We start from the raw sequence: 16,297 nt of genomic DNA on the forward strand, positions 1-16,297 counted from the left end.
TCTATATTAGAGAGTTCTGAGCGCCGTAAAATTGGGGAATTGAAGAGATATGGTAATGAACCTCTGGCCCGGACTTGGGGCTTCCAATTCTGAGCATTTTGGATGCTATTGGGCTCGAAAGTGGCGCTATTTTGCCATGTTGTGGAGGGATCGTTTTTCAAGATGGCTACTTTTCCGCTTTGGGGGAAATAGGGGTCGTCTTCTTTGCGTGAAAATATCTCGAAAAGTCAATGGTCAACCCACCAAAAATCGAAAAGAAAATGAAAGATGACACATTGATCATCATTTTTCTGTGCAGCTTGAATACCTGTGAGAGTTTTGAGTATTTTTAAAATAATTTTGAAGTATGGGCATTTAGCACTAGTGTCTATGGGAGTTTATTTGCAGGTATGCACCCCTCTGGTTAGTGTATGCAGCACCGGTAAGGTGGAAGTGCGCCCTCAATGTACCCATTGCAAAGAATCGAATGTATAAAAGAGAAGGGGCCAGTCTGGAAACAAGACTACGAAATTGCACGGAATTATTTATAAATTTAAAGAATTTTATTAAAAATAATTACATTAAAAAAAAAATAAGTATAAGATTTTGATGAATTAGGGAATAAAAAAAAGAAGTAAATGTTTTTGGACAAAATGTTTGCTATATGAAAATAAAAACTAATAAATTGAAGATAAAGTGCGTTATACAAATAAATAATTCATTTTTTTGTCCCGGCACATGTATACGTACAACTTCGGCGACCATTCACGTTGCTCCACGCGTTCTGCATACGCTTACTGTACTGCATGCTTAGCGTGAAGGTGGGTTTACGGTTACTCCTTTTTTGCATTGCCATTGGATTAAACGCCGGCAATCGTTTTAATACCAGGATCTTTTAAGAACTGAACCAAAACAAAAGGTAAGACATTTGTTATAAATATAAATGGACATGATGGAGGAATACAAATGGTTCTAGGCCTACTTCTAGAATTAGAAGGCACGTCTCGTTAGCCTTCTAGTTTCTAGCAATAGCATTGTGATTTTTCAGGGGGTCAGTAGCTATGGCTTTTCGAAATGCACTTTGATCGACGAATTTCACGAAATACCTTTGTCATGTTTGTCTGGAATTCCAATTTCTGAAACACAAATCCACCATTGTCCACGCAGAAAGTTGCCCTGGTTGATCCATAAATGTCTCAAATGTTTTAGAACAATTGACATTCGGATCATGTGATCATGGGACAATTTTATAGCTTCATAGCGCAGCAATTCAATCAGCACAAACAAAATCGGGCCAAAAAAAAATGTTGTTCGACCTACTGACCGTATTTTTGAAAGGCATGTAATCAGAGCAGAACTATTTTTTTTTTGCCTACCTACATGTAAGTGATGAGGAGAACGTTTTGTTGCGATTTTCACATTTAGACTTTGCTGCTAGTTTATTTGGAACCGTCTATTTATATTTTGTAAGAACACTCGCCTTCGAAAATACTAGCGATGAAAACGCATATGGGCAGTTCCTCAGACATCTACATTTCATTTAATTATCTGAGGCTCCAATTTTGTTGTACATGTTTGATTGTGACTTAATTCCAACATGGCCATGTTTTCTGCAGGTATTATTAAAGATGAGGCTTTGGTGGTATGCAGTCACTCTGGCTCTGGTGCTGAGCTGTACCGTGGTGCATTGCCAGGAAGATGAAGATGAATTTGATCTAGGGGATGAGGTGGAAATCGAGGATGAACCAGAACCTGAAGTTGTCAAAGAGAAGGTTATAGTGCAATACGTCCCGCCTCATGCCAAAGGCCCCACTAACTTCCATGATGCCTTTCTTGAGGAATCTGCCCTGGGAAAGAGGTACGTGTAGAGCTATGACCCAACTAGACCATTGACCAGACTTTAGTTGGGACTGTCCCATCTTAGGTAAAGACTGTCCCAACTGAAGTATTCCAACTGGACCACTTAAGTTGGGATGCGCCCAACTTCAGTTGGGACCAATGTTCTAGTTGGGGTATAACATACATACACTATGAAATTCTTGCATGTTAGAGCTGATAAAGTAACCTGTAGAACGAGAGAGTTAGGCTGCGTTAGTGCCGAATTGCTTTGTTCTGTTTCCACAGAGAATGGCGATCATAGGCGCAAATGTCTGTGGTTAGCAGAGCCAGGAAATTGGGCCCCTATTATTTGGGTGGTTTTACAAAATGGCAATAAAGTTTTGTGGAAAAAGAAAAGACGAGGTGTTGTGCAGAATCACCATGTGAAAAAGGTATGAGAGATGAGGTCTATGATTTGGGGCATTTTTTTTAAGAAAAAAAAGTTACTCTTTTGCTTGTATATTTGACAAAATCAGTTATTTTATCTCTCTTTAAACTGTAAAAGAAGTGTATTCAGCAATCAACTTGGCATTTCATAGTAATAACTTTCATTCTCTCAAATTGCTTTTTTGCAGTGGGGTATGAGTTACCTTTTGTGTACGTAACACAGAAGCAAGTCATTTACAATATTAAATGTGTCACGGTAGTGCTTTGTGTAGGCTTAAATATATTCTGCCAGTTTTGCAGCAGTTTTATAATTAATGTCACCCTCTACATATACACGTCAAATATACGAGTACAAACTCTGTGCCTCTCTGCTGTGTGCCTAGATGGGTCCAGTCCACTGCCAAGAAGGACGGAGTGGAAGCTGACTTGTCCAAGTTTGATGGGAAGTGGTCCATTGAGGAACCAGTTGACCAGCCCCTACAGGGTGATCTAGGCTTAGTACTCAAGGTCAGTATCCAATAGGGGCCTTTTTAAGCTATCATCTCACGTACCCCTGTTGAAATCAATGAAGCGAACTTTTCAGCGGATGCTTAGTGACGTCGATTCGCATCGCATTCGCATTCACATGAATCAAGTTTTATTTTTTTGAAAATATCTTGATATTCACAGTCAAAAGCCAAACATCATGCTGTAGGAGCCATGCTGGACAAGCCATTTGTTTTTGAAGAGGAGCCATTCATAGTGCAGTAAGTATTTATCCTACAATTTTACTTTGAGTATTGTGGGCGGGTATAAAACTACTAAATTCTTGGCGTGAAGCTTTTCTGCTCATGCGTCTGGGTGTTGATTTTTTCCCATTCATAATGTGTAAACAGTTAAGACGACAATGATGAAATGTAGTATGTCGCCCATAGTCCTTTTTTGTGACCAAGTTGCAACCTGTGAAAACTCCCATGATTTCTCCAAAAAAAAATCCCAGGTAGCTTAATACAACCTCAAGTAACCAAAAAAGGTGGGTTATTGTGGTAATAATCCTGCCTAGGAACACCACAGGTTATTATATCGATGGTAGCCTTCTTGAATGGTGTTGCGTTATTTCCAAATAGATATGAAGTGAAGTTCCAGAATGGCATGGAATGTGGCGGTGCATACATCAAGCTTCTATCCCAAACCCCGGACTTGCAGCTGGTGAGTTGGCAGCTAATCTGACTTAAACATCCCTGGGGCTTAACCTTGGGCCTGCTTTGCCTCAGGGTGGGTGAAGCAGCGAGGCAAAGCCTTGTTTGATATACACACTAGAAGTCAGTTATTATTTAGATGATGTAGCGATGTGCAATGTAGATGTAGTGTTTACGTGACTGTGAAAGAAATGTGAACCTTTCTTCATTCTTTTGAAAGGAAAAACAGAACAAGAATTGGTTTGACTTCAATGTTGTGTTCTCTCCATGTCAGTTTCCTGAGATTTTTGTTTTGTTTTCAGAAAAATATGAATGACAAAACGCCCTACACCATCATGTTTGGACCTGACAAGTGTGGCAATGATCAAAAGGTAATGAATTTTTTTTATAAAAGAAAAACTAGACAAAACTAGTCAACTAATATCTTCAGATGCAGTTGTCATATTAGAATCGTTCATTTTAATTCAATTTTTTAATTAAGCGTTACAGATAAATAAAATTGATGAGGAAATTCACTTTGCTTACCCTTTTTATTTTGCAGTTGCATTTTATCTTCAGGCATAAGAACCCAGTCACCGGAGCGTATGAGGTAAAATAAGCCATGAGTTTTTATCATTTTTACACGTTTGTCTATGTCATTAATGTGAAGTCCACAGTTACTAAAACTCCAAGAATCATGCTAAGCTACTCTGAGAAATCCTCCATAAAAATGATGTTCCAAATTGGTTGTATCACTGTTTACTATGTTTGCAATCTGATACGCAAAGTTTTTTTCAGGTAAAGTAATGTTGAATTGTTCTACAGCATTGTTACCTAACTTTTACTGCACGTAAATCAGTGTTCGAATTATTGTTGTTTGGTGTGGTCTTTGGTTGTAAAATCCATTGTTTGTTTAACACTTTCAGGAGAAGCACGCTAAGAAACCATCAGGCAACTTCGCTCGCGTCTTCACTGACAAAAAGACTCATCTTTTCACACTAGGTAAGAACCATTGGAAGGAAAAGTCAATATAAGACGGCTCAGTTTCTGTTTTAAGGTTGCAGAGGGTATCTTCATTTTTTTATGATTGTATAATTTCTTACAGCCAAAACCTGAGAAATGAGTCAAAAATTTGTTAAGAGTCTGTCTTTCAAAATAAGGCCTTAAGGTGGGCTTGTCCAGTTTAAGAGAAACTTTACAACCTTTTTCTTTACTTTTACAAGCTTTACATGTGTGGAATTGCAACAAAAGTTACTGTTTGAGTTTCTTGTGTTTGGTTTACAGTGGTGAACACTGACAACAACTTTGAGATCTTCGTGGATCAGACCAGCGTGAGTCAAGGCAACCTTCTTGAAGACATGACGTAAGTGAAAGAGATAAGAACAAAATAAAGGGGAAAGGATAGTGCACTGAAAGAATTACCTAGAAAGCATTACATGTAGAATGTAACAGGTTTTGTTGTACAGGTTGAGGAAATGTAAAGCAAATGTGTATAGAAGAAATGTAACCAAGTTAAGGCAAATAAGACCAAGGTCCTAAAATGGAAAGGCAAGATTTAAAAATACTTAGGGTTTGTAAAGAGCCATGACTCCATGTTAGTTGTAGTTTTACGTTGCTATTATGCAGGATTATTATGTAATATAAAATTTCTTGTTTTCTTTGTTGTTAAACTTTGGTTTATGAGGCTGACTGTTACTGTTTTGCGGCTTTCATTTGGAAACCATTTCAAAATGGTCTGTTGGCAGGAACAGACTTCCAGAAATTATAACATTGGCTTATCTAGCTCCCAGACGTATATTTACTTAAAACTCAATGGTTCTTAGGTCTGGAGTGCTGAATTGTTACCCGTTGCAACCAATGAAAATACATGTGCGAATGAAAAGATGTTTTTTATATCAGTTCAGCTGACCATAATGTAATGCCGGCCATGCCTATTTTGTCTGGTTCTCATAACATGTTGTGTTACAGCATGTAGGGAAAACATTCCAGGCCATCTTTACTGTGACAGATATATTTGTTTGTATGTCTTGTTGCTTATGGAATATTTTTAAACAATTTGATTGCCTGCTGACTTTTCACTGTAATCTTTGTGTGTATCTAATCCCTCCTAGGCCACCTGTCAACCCACCTGAGGAAATCGACGATCCAAATGAGGAGAAGCCACAGGAGTGGGACGACAGGAAAAAGTAAGAGCCAACTTGATTCACCTCCAACTGTCAAGTAGCAAGATAGATGACCACAAATCAGATCTTTTTTTAATGGGATCGCCAACCACAAGGCCATAGGCCACTCAAGTATATGGTTACGAGAAAACTAGAAAGAAGAAAGAAAGAAAGAAGCAGGCAGTATCTGTTGACTTTGCATTTTAAAGGGAATATACAACATTTGCAAACATCGAAAAACAAAACTACCGATTTTTTTACGAAAAACCTTACTAGGATGTTGGTAAATAACAGTCTAAAGCATCCTGTAAAATTATGGCACCAGATGTGAAGTCATGTGCAAGAAAAGTAGTATTTTGTATAAATTTCCAACGGTGGTCGGCCGACCACCGTTGGAAAAACCTAACTATTTTTCAACTACTGCTCCAAATTTACCTTTTTTCAGTCCAAATTTTGTTTGCTGTTGGTTACATGTTCATGAACAGGTGCTGGCCAGTTAGACTGATTCCATTACCTTACAATTTTCCAGCATTTATAAATTGATCCATTTCATCTTTAGTGGAGTCAGGGGACCAGACTACTTGAACATTTTTGCTTTTCTTGGTTTTTCCAGCATTTTCGAACACAAAACTTCAAACATGTCAGTTTAACAATATTTGATCTGTTATACTAACCCCTCAAAATAGTTCATTTCCGAAAATTACAGCAAAAGCCAATGAGGTACATTCCCTTTAATTGAGATAAATCGTGAGAAAGGGGAAAGCAAGATTCCAACAGGGAGTTCTAACGTGAGGCCATAAAAACTTATAATTCAACTTCAACCTTGTGCTGTGTTTAATCCTTGCAGGATCCCGGACCCAGATGCCACTAAGCCGGATGACTGGGATGAAGACGCGCCAGCTACCCTTGTTGATGAGGATGCAGTCATGCCAGAGGGCTGGCTGGAGGAGGAGTCGGAGCTCATGGATGACCCGGATGCTGAGAAACCAGATGACTGGTAAGGATCCTTCTCACATCCTAGACACGACTGTTTTCACTTGCTCATTCCTCAAGACCAGTGCTTCAGTTGTGTCCATCCGAATTCAGGTCACAAGTACATCACAAGTCCAATTACGAGTGAAGGAAACAGACCTAAAGATAACAAGCTTGTTCCACCTTCAGCTTTTTTTTAAAACTGATTTTCTATTTGAAGGTTTTGACCCTTAAGCATTTATATCCCAATGTTTTCAGTCAGGGAATTAAACAAATTAGTTTGAATTCGTTTAATGTATCATTCTTGTGTACTTGTTTCTCCCAGGGATGACGAGATGGATGGGGAATGGGAACCACCAAAAATAAGTAAGTGTGGACCCTCTATTGCTAAAATATGTTGTAATAAGTATACTGATCATGCTGCTGTATCCATCAATACTGATGTGTATCTTATAAGAAATGGGTAACTTTGCTTCTTAAAAATAACGGTGTGCGCACTGAGTACTGAGAAGTTTCATGTGATTGCATGCATGAAAAGTAAATGGAGGTGTATGACCACTCACGTGACCTGAAGGTGTGGGACATAACACATACGCAAGTAAATCACATACATACGTGGGACATACACAGACATGTATTGATTGGCATGCTGATATTGACTAGCCCTGGATAAACTGTTTAAAATGAAAGGGCTGCCACGATCAGGTCACTGATGATGTACTTTGTGGTGTCTACCCCAAACAGGTTAAAAAGGTCTGTGGTGAAGGTAGTGTTGTGCTTACGTTAAGAGATGTTGACTGGTGTAGGCTATGTTTGTGGTTCTGAGAAAGCAGGAGGGTGTTGGCACGCCATCATTTCATTGCTACTCACTCTCTGTTAATTGTCAGGTGGGACTGTTAGAGTTCGGATGTCTACTTCTCTCATTGTGCTCACTGAATACTTTTAAAGTAATAGATGACGATGGATATTAACTGCTTGCTATTCACAGAGAATCCATTGTGTGAAGACGTCGGTTGCGGCAAGTGGGAGAAACCGACCGTTCCCAACCCAGACTACAAGGGCAAGTGGAAGCGTCCCATGATTGATAACCCGGCCTACAAAGGGGAATGGAAACCCAGGAGGATATCCAATCCAGACTACTTCGAAGATTCCGAACCCTTCCGTATGACCGCAATCGTGAGTACTGGCCGAGGTTTCTTTTGTTTCATGTTCTTTTATGCAGAAAGCAAATCAGAGGATAATCACAAGCAACCTCATTTCTTGAACAAGACTTGGCTTTCCTAGTTGAGCTGGACCCAAAAGTTAGACAGGTTAGGACGTTCTTGTCAGTCAGTCAATCAATCAGTCAATCACTTAGTCAGAAGAAAGTAGGCTGGCCCTTGAGGTCCAACAAATTATACATCAGAAAATAACTACTTGCACATCGGCACAAATTTGACTACAGAGGAGAAACCTAGGTCTGTGCTGTGTGTGTGTCTTGACGAATCACACAGCACTCCAATGTGGTCAACAATGAAAAAGTATTGCACCGTGACCACCGGAGCGTGACAGTGACTACAGAGCCCAGGACGAATGAAATTCAAGATCTTATTTGCTTGTAAACCCCACTTTCTGAAATATACTATGACTGTATCGAAAATTCTGACACTGAACATTGGTACATATTTTGAAAATGTGAAAAGGGGTTTCTGCAAAGTTTGTCATTGCAAATGTTACTTGTTCAAGCCGAACAAGTAACGAGTGAATGCAAAATTAAACAAGTGGTAACTAGAGGATGAACCCTGAGGTACACTGTAAAACCTTGCAAAACCAGGAGGAAACCTAGAGTTACCGCCTGTTTGATTTTTGCATTCTTTCCTTAAGTTACTACTTTTTGAGAGATGATGTAAAAATGGTTTCAAATCTGCTATTCCTTTATGTTGATGTTTTACAAGCGCTGGTTTCATATTTTCTTTTTCCTTTCAGGCTGCGGTTGGCTTGGAACTCTGGTCAATGACCGATAGTATATTGTTTGATAACTTCATCGTGACGTCCAGTCGCGACGTGGCTGATGAGTGGGCCGCTGACACGTGGGCAATCAAGCAGAAGCAAGAAGGAAGCTCCAGCTCAGCGGTGAGTGCACTTTCCTGAGTTTCAATTGTTGGCAGTTTGGAGGTGCAGGCTTTATATTTAGTACTGGCTCTGCATTAACCCTAACCTTCCCAACTCTATCAAAATCCATCCCCCTTTGGAGGACTTTGGCAGACAAGACAGCGAGAATCTCTGGCATGTTTCCCTGCGAGTGTGCTATGTTGTCAAATTTGTTTCACATTTGCATGAATTGTGAACCAGGAGATGGACAGTTTGGCATGAGTTTGTTCCTCTTGAAATCCGTGATGGAACCTGATCAGAGAATAAAAGATCTACCCTGTTCTATTTCAATATCAGCTACAACAATGAAAATGTAATATGGGAATTGATACACTCCAGGGTGAACAATTTGGCAATGTTTGCGAGCATCATTTCTGATTCACAATTGCAGTAATGTGAAGTACAAACCAACCCTTAAAACATTGTTGAAACTACTTATTTTTATGGTGGTATTTAGCTTAAATGTTATTGCTCTGGCAGATATCAATTATTTGTCAATTATGAAAAAAATTGGAAAGTATTACAAAAAAAAAACCAGCTAGTCAAACTTTTTTTTTTGGTCACATTGCACAAACAACTGGGACACGAATTTGTTGCCTTGAGTCATGTAACAACGTAGTTCTTGTGTATTTCATGTTTCAGGACAGTGTCGTCTCTGGCCTGATGAGTGCTGCAGAGGATCGGCCCTGGCTCTGGGCCATCTACGCCCTCGTCCTTATCATACCTCTCTTTGTATGCTTCAGAGTCTGCTTCCGTGGGGTAAGGAGTTTATCTTGTGATTGTTTTATATTAGACTGGCAGATGTGTATTAGACTTGGCAGACCTACATATATGAGGAAAGGCCTCGCCCTCAAAACTTATAACACAATATCTAAGTTTTAAAATTGAAAAACACAGAAGAAAGTCTTTTAAAGCTTGGAATCTCCTCCATTTTTACTTAAAGTAACATTTCTGTCGTGAGAGCAAGATCTGTAGCAAATACTGAGTTTTTTTATCCTTCGGCTGAAAATATCATTTTTCATTCAGAACAATTAGAACTTTAAATCCTTGTCTCTTAAAGACTTTAACAACAAAAAACTGTTATGATTGCATTTAGGGGAAAAAAGACAAAAGTGTAAAAGTGACCGAACTGGCCCTAATGAACACTGTTATACTGAACATTCTGCTTTTCTGAACTTTTGCTTTGACTGTGAAATTATATTTTCAATTTTGGTGAGCATTAACAGTCAAACAATCACCAAAACAATCTATCACTATATAGAAAATCTTTTATTGACCCTATTTGCATTTGTGATAGCGATGTTCTGCAGTAGTACGCTGAAAGCAAGAACTAGTGCTCAATGCTCTGTACTTCAATAATTATTCAGAACTTTTGTAGTAAATGCAGTGTTATGTCTTCAACAGTCTCCATCTGATGCCGAGGATGCCAAGAAATCAGACGAAGCCAGCCCCGACGACGAGACAAAGGAGGAAGGGGAAGAGCAAGAAGGTGAAGAGGAGGCAGAGGCAGCCGAGGGTGAAGAGGAGAGCAGCGTCAGGCAGCGCAAGAAAGCCACCAAGGCTGACTTGGAGCAAACCGCTGATCAGGTATGGCGCTTGGGAGTTACAGAGTCCGCTAGGAGGGATGTCATTAACCCGGGCCTTTCCAAATCCTCCAAAATTGTCTTTGCATAGTGGAGTATTTTGAAGGATTGATGCTGTATTGCAAAAGTGTGTGTTTCATTTTGGAGGATGCCTTTCGTCAAGGTCCGAAGCTGTACCTTGTGTTGTTTATGCTAAGCCTTGCACATCATTTTCATCTGTTTTATTTTATTCTCAATTACAAGATGTGTTGTTCTTTAATTCAGACTACTTTTGCGTGAAGTATTCATTTATTAATGTACAAATTTGCAATGCAGTATGGTGATGCTGTGTTATGGCATTTTTCGCAATTAATGATCTGTGAGTGCTTTTTGAACCGACAAAATAAACTTTTTTCTTTCTGTGATTTTGCTGAAGGTTCTGTTTATTCCAAGGCTAAGCTTCTTCTTCTTCTTCAAAACAAATTAGAACCTGTAATCCATCATTTTGTATTTCTAATTCTGTATTTATAGTGGTTGTAAATATTGCCGTTTGAAATTGACCTGTTGTCTGACTGTGGAAATGTGTCTTTGTTTTTTCTTAATAGGAGGATACTCCAGCTGAATCTACTGAAGCTGCTGGGGACACAGTCAGGTAAGATCCAACTTCCTCTAACTGATAGATCACGGTTCCAATCCACTCTTGACATCAGGGAAAACCCTGAAAATGAGTTTACATTTTTCCAGTCGGGGAAAACTCGGGGAATTTGACATTGACCAAGAAGTGAACGGTTTTTCGGTGAGGAACAGATGACTACAAGGGAAGAAGTGAAGGCCATCGCTTGTCAACAAGTTGCCTGTGTATAATCAGTATCTTAGCTGCTTTGCTGCAACCATCTCTTTAATAAAAATATTTGTCGTGGAATTTTAGAAATTTCTCAGGAATATATCAGAGAAAACGCAGGGAATTTTGTTTTTATGAAGTGCTGAGAACCCTGCAATTGTATGCCACTTTAATGCTTTATGTGATATATTCTGCAGTTGTAATACAAAAAGGTGTTTGGTGTGGGACTTTGAAAGAAAAGTTATTGGAAGGCACTGTTCATGTTTGCAAGTTTTGATAAATTGCCTGGATCGTTTCACTTCAAGCATCCTTCGCGAAAACAAAAATACTCTACTCGTACCAATTTTTTGTGAAAAATGTATTTAGTTTTTACATAACATTGCCTGATAAAATTTGGTAAGATGCTGTACCTTTTTTAAAAACACTTCGATACGTACTCTCTTCCACCCAAAACTTTCTAAATACTCCCAACATAACACTGCTATGTAAAAGTCAAGTTTGTTTTGCTTGACTTGCGTCATTTAAATCCGTTTGTTTTCCCACTCTTGTTGCGTGCAGAAAGTCGCCCCGAAAAGGCAAAGGAAAGACGCGTAAAGAGTAACTGCATAACCCATTCTTCCAGTTTTTGCTACCTACAAGATGTGTTTCTTGGGTTGGAGAATTCACTTTCAGATGATAGAGGCGTGAGTGACTGCATTAAACATGAAATGTTTTTTTTCTTCAACTGTTTGGATTTGGTTCATGATGTTTGTACCCTGATAGCCAAGTCAGTTTTGTTAAGGGTTCCAAAACAATGCACCACACCCGATCAGTCAATAATAGCGTGGTGATAGTTGTATTAGATACATTTCAAATTTGATTTCTGTTGGTATCACTTTCCACTGTGAAAGTAGATCAAGATCAAAATTGCAGACAAATATTAAAATTCTGACTAATGGTGAGTTGTTAAGTGGTAAAGAAGTCATAAATTTGAATTATTAAAGACTTGACACAAAACCCTTTTTTCCTTGGCTCTTTTTTGTTGACCGAGACAGTCAGAGCAGAAAGAGCATAGTTTTCAGAATAACAAGTCTTTTTCTGATTGCAAATTGTGAAGGATCACCATACTTCAGTCGTTCGATTCATTTGTTTTAGTAGTACGTGGAAAGTCATTTAAAATATTTGGTTGCTGGATTTAGGTCCGTGACCCCAGAACACTGCAATCACATTGATTCATTTCCACGAATGACACAGATTTGTGAGATATTCTCAATCTTAGCATAATAGTGTTGAGTAGTTTTTGAACTCTAATCAGTATTGGTTGTTGAACCCTTCATCGAATGCCTCACAACGATTTATGAATCATTCAAAGTAGTTGTAGTTGATGAAATGACATTCATCTAATATCAAAGTGAACTTAAGAGCATTGCATTTGGTTTCAGTGCTGTACCAATGTGGCCATTCGGACATTTAGATACCACCTAAAATGTAGAAGCTAGTTTTAAGTGTAGGCCACTTTGCAAATTAATGCAACTCTAATCCATTGTCTTGAGTTGCAATCTTACTTTTCATTTCATTTTTTTTTTTTTTCAAAACACTTCCTGTGACTGAATGATACTTGAGCACCAGTATTCATCTTGTGCTTATGCTCTGGCGCATTGCATTAAAATTACAGTGCATTGCATTAAAATTCCGGTGAGTTAAAACTTGTTGCTCTCACTCCATGCCATTGGCAAGTGAAAAGCAGTGCTCATAGCACTAGGTGTCGTGTCATGGTTATCATAATTTACTCTTCATGAAAAGCAATACATGATTTTAATGTTGAATTTGATCGTTTCCGTACAAGTATTTTGGTATTAGTGGTTTTTACTTTTTTACTTTTATTTGTTCGAGGTGTGACATGTGTTGTCTGTTAATTGTACTATTGGGAACATACAGCTTTAGGTAATGCAGATTTCAGAAGTTAAAACGTGTATTGTGCGTCAATATTTTCACGAGTTTACAAATATTGAGCAGTGATATGACAGGGACATGTTGTGTAAAAATTGATACTCAGAAAGAAACAAATTGTAATTTTGTTTCCAGTTTGTTCTCGCGGGATAGGTTGGTTCCAGCCCCATAATCAGTATAGATAATGTAAGGACCTGGAGCCTGTCAGCTCGCAAAGCTGATCTGATTGTGGCCAAAACAAACCAAAAAACTCCAGAGGGTTGCAGACATCCAACAAAAAAAGGGGGAAAGGAGGGTTTTGGTTGAACATTTTAAAAATTTTGAAATTTGAAGAGCATGGGAAAGGCAACTTTAATTTGACCGAAGTGCAGATTTGTGTGATTTTGGATTATTTTATGATCAGGTGATTGTAGGTTCAATCGTGAGTATTGTGTACGTGGTAGAAATTACTGTAGTTTACCCAGCATATGAGGAACTGTGGCTCTTATATGGATGTACATGTATTAAAAGCCAGGAACATAATGATATGCTGTAAAGTAGAATGTTAGTATTGTGGTAAGCTTCTGAAATTTATACAATTTGATGTTAAATAATTGTTCAACTGTAACATGGTTATTGGCTGGTAAGAATTCCATGATCTTTAGTTTTTTTTTGTCGTAATCCTGGTCCATACGGTAAAAGGTTCAGTTGGACACTTCAGCAAATGAATTCTTGTTTTGTTTTTGATAATTCCTTTATAGAATTGTGGATTGAAGTGACACAGGAAACCCCAACTCAATATCGGAATAGCTTCCAAGCTTTTAAAGAATTTGTTATGGGATGTTCATCGTTCTGATACTTGGAACAGGCCAAATGTTTGTCGAGATTTGTTCAAATGTTATTCATCCATGTGTTTATTAATAGCGTAGTCTATGCAATTTTCATTTGTACACTGGTTCATTAATCAACTTCTTCGCATGATTCTTGTGAATCTTATTCTGCAATAAAAGACACTTCATTTCACGTTGCGGGATATGTTGTTTATTGTCAGAAATTTCAACATTTCTTTGACAATTATAAAAAAAAAAAGCAACTGTGCAGATTTGATGATTAAAAAAAATGATTTGTTGGCCAAAACTTAAATAATTTGTCAGTCAAAATCATTGTACGATCTCGACTTGTTTTTAATTTTTTTATTTTGGTAAACTCCCATCTACACTCCCAGCCCATTATTATGAAGAACTTTCTTTGGCAAATGGTCTATTATTCCCATACCTACTATTCGGGGTAATTGATACGAGTTATATCTTTGATTGAATAATTATTGGGCATGCTACTGTCCTACCGTCCCCTATTGAAGGCAGAAACAAACTTATACACACAATTTGCACTTAAGGACACATGAGGATCATTTGCTTTTCATGCATGTTGTTCCCTTTTTAATAATAAAATCACCCGAAGAAAAAAGATGAATGTTCAAATCCTGACCCGTTGAAGTTTCAGCTCAGTGATTATTACGATTTTCGAGAAAACTGGAAACCACGCACTCGGCATGAAACACGATTTTGTTCAAAGCACTGTGTATTAAAACAAAATCTCTATGAAAAAAACGCAGTCAACTGACAGATCAATGGAAACCACTTGCATTTCTTGATTTCTTCTCAATGACAGCAAGCCAGACGAAATCACTGCACGGGGTGTGTGGTACCAATATACGGTCTTCAATCCAAGTATTAAGCTTTTTGATGATATGCCTAATTAAGAAGGCTACTTTCGGGATAAATGGAAATTTATGATCCCTTATGCCTTTTATGAAAATGCTTAGGTTGGTTTCTGAACTGCACTCTTGCTAGTTTTTAATTTTATTTTTATAACAAAAATGTTGTTTACTTTGTATTGTTTTGCACATTCAAATGAATAGGCCTACATCATTTTCTACTGCTTTATAATTACTCAAGTTTTAATACTCTGAAGGAATTTAAGATTATATGAATGTCTCATTATATCTTGTTAAAACCTTACTTTATTTCTTTTTCATCACAAATCATTTGGCAACTCGGGGAGTCACCGGGTTGATCGTCAAGGGCACAGGCTACGCCGTGCGTGTACAATGAGGATCATGTGAACCGAGTGCGTTTCGCAACGTTTGGGATAGCAAGGGACTTCAAAAACAATTCCCCGAAATGGCGCTTAAATTTGAATACAATGTACCCTGGATCTGTTCATAGACCTATAAGCAAAGACATTAGAAAGACTTAATCAGTAACCAATATATAACTATGAGAGTGTTGTAAAACTTTCTACAATGATCTCTTAAACAAAATAATAGTGCAGATAAGTGCTTTTAATGATCAAGCAAATAAAGCAACAGTCTCTACAATAGCATGCTTGTTATCGCAATTTAGCAGCCAAGAGGTATGGCTGTAAAAAAAAAAAAAGGTATTGACCAATACCGATTCCGATACTCGAATTAGGACAAGTTTCACTCGTATTTAACAAGTCATTGACATAGAAATGATGCATAAGGGCATGTATGGTAATAATGGGAAAAAGGTACACCTCTTATACAACAATACATGTTGAGGTTTTCAAGTGTTGACTCGTATAGAAGACAAAAGGAAAAACAATTGTTGCACATTTGCTGTCGGACTTTCGCAAACACGAGAACAATGTCAATGTTTCCTTCTAATCACCTCGACCTCGAGTACGTGAATATCGTAATTTATCAGCCAAGAGTTATAGCTGCAAAAAGAAAAGAAAAAAGTATGGACCAATACCGATTCTGATACTGGAAGTGGGACAAGTTTCACACGTATTTAACAAGTCATTGACATAGAAATGATGCATAAGGACATGTATGGTTATAATGGGAAATAATAAGTAGTCCGCACAACAATGCACTTGAGGTTTGTGTGTTGCTCAATAGAAGAAACACAAGAACAATGTCAATGTTTCCTTGGCCTCGAGTGCCATGGCATGTCATTACGCAGTGCCGACAATTTTTTTTATTTTCCCTGCTAAAACGGTAGTCTGAGTATATCTCTTCTTGTCCGACGGAGCTCTCTCTGTCTCCGGTCCAACGTCTGATATATCTAAGCATGCAAATTAATGGGACCCATTCCGAAATCTGGACTAAGCTGTCGACTGGTCAATCGGATGCCATGTTTTTACAACGGACGTAGAGATCTAATAAAACCCGACATTGGCTTTCAAAACAGGTTACCGAAGACCAGATATAGAAGGCGCCCGCTGAATGGTCAGAATCTCGAGGTCAAGACGCAGTCTTGTTGCATTATTAATCGCCGAATCTGCTCACATAAT

General features: G+C 38.2%; 1 protein-coding gene across 1 annotated transcript; it reads left to right on the forward strand.

The window, feature by feature from the left end:
• Positions 1-712: 712 nt before the first annotated feature.
• Positions 713-14,463, forward strand: LOC119727452 (calnexin-like). Its single transcript, XM_038199333.1, has 18 exons — positions 713-898; positions 1,596-1,837; positions 2,628-2,751; positions 2,914-2,990; positions 3,351-3,432; positions 3,725-3,793; positions 3,964-4,011; positions 4,328-4,403; positions 4,686-4,764; positions 5,513-5,587; positions 6,411-6,560; positions 6,861-6,901; positions 7,524-7,711; positions 8,501-8,647; positions 9,308-9,424; positions 10,070-10,252; positions 10,833-10,879; positions 11,627-14,463. The coding sequence occupies exons 2-18, from the start codon at positions 1,608-1,610 to the stop codon at positions 11,667-11,669; spliced, it is 1,776 nt and encodes a 591-aa protein (XP_038055261.1). The 5' UTR covers positions 713-898; positions 1,596-1,607; the 3' UTR covers positions 11,670-14,463.
• The last annotated feature ends 1,834 nt before the right edge of the window (positions 14,464-16,297 follow it).

The sequence above is a fragment of the Patiria miniata genome, unplaced genomic scaffold (genome assembly GCF_015706575.1).
Source record: "Patiria miniata isolate m_02_andy unplaced genomic scaffold, ASM1570657v1 HiC_scaffold_20, whole genome shotgun sequence".
Taxonomy (NCBI): domain Eukaryota; kingdom Metazoa; phylum Echinodermata; class Asteroidea; order Valvatida; family Asterinidae; genus Patiria; species Patiria miniata.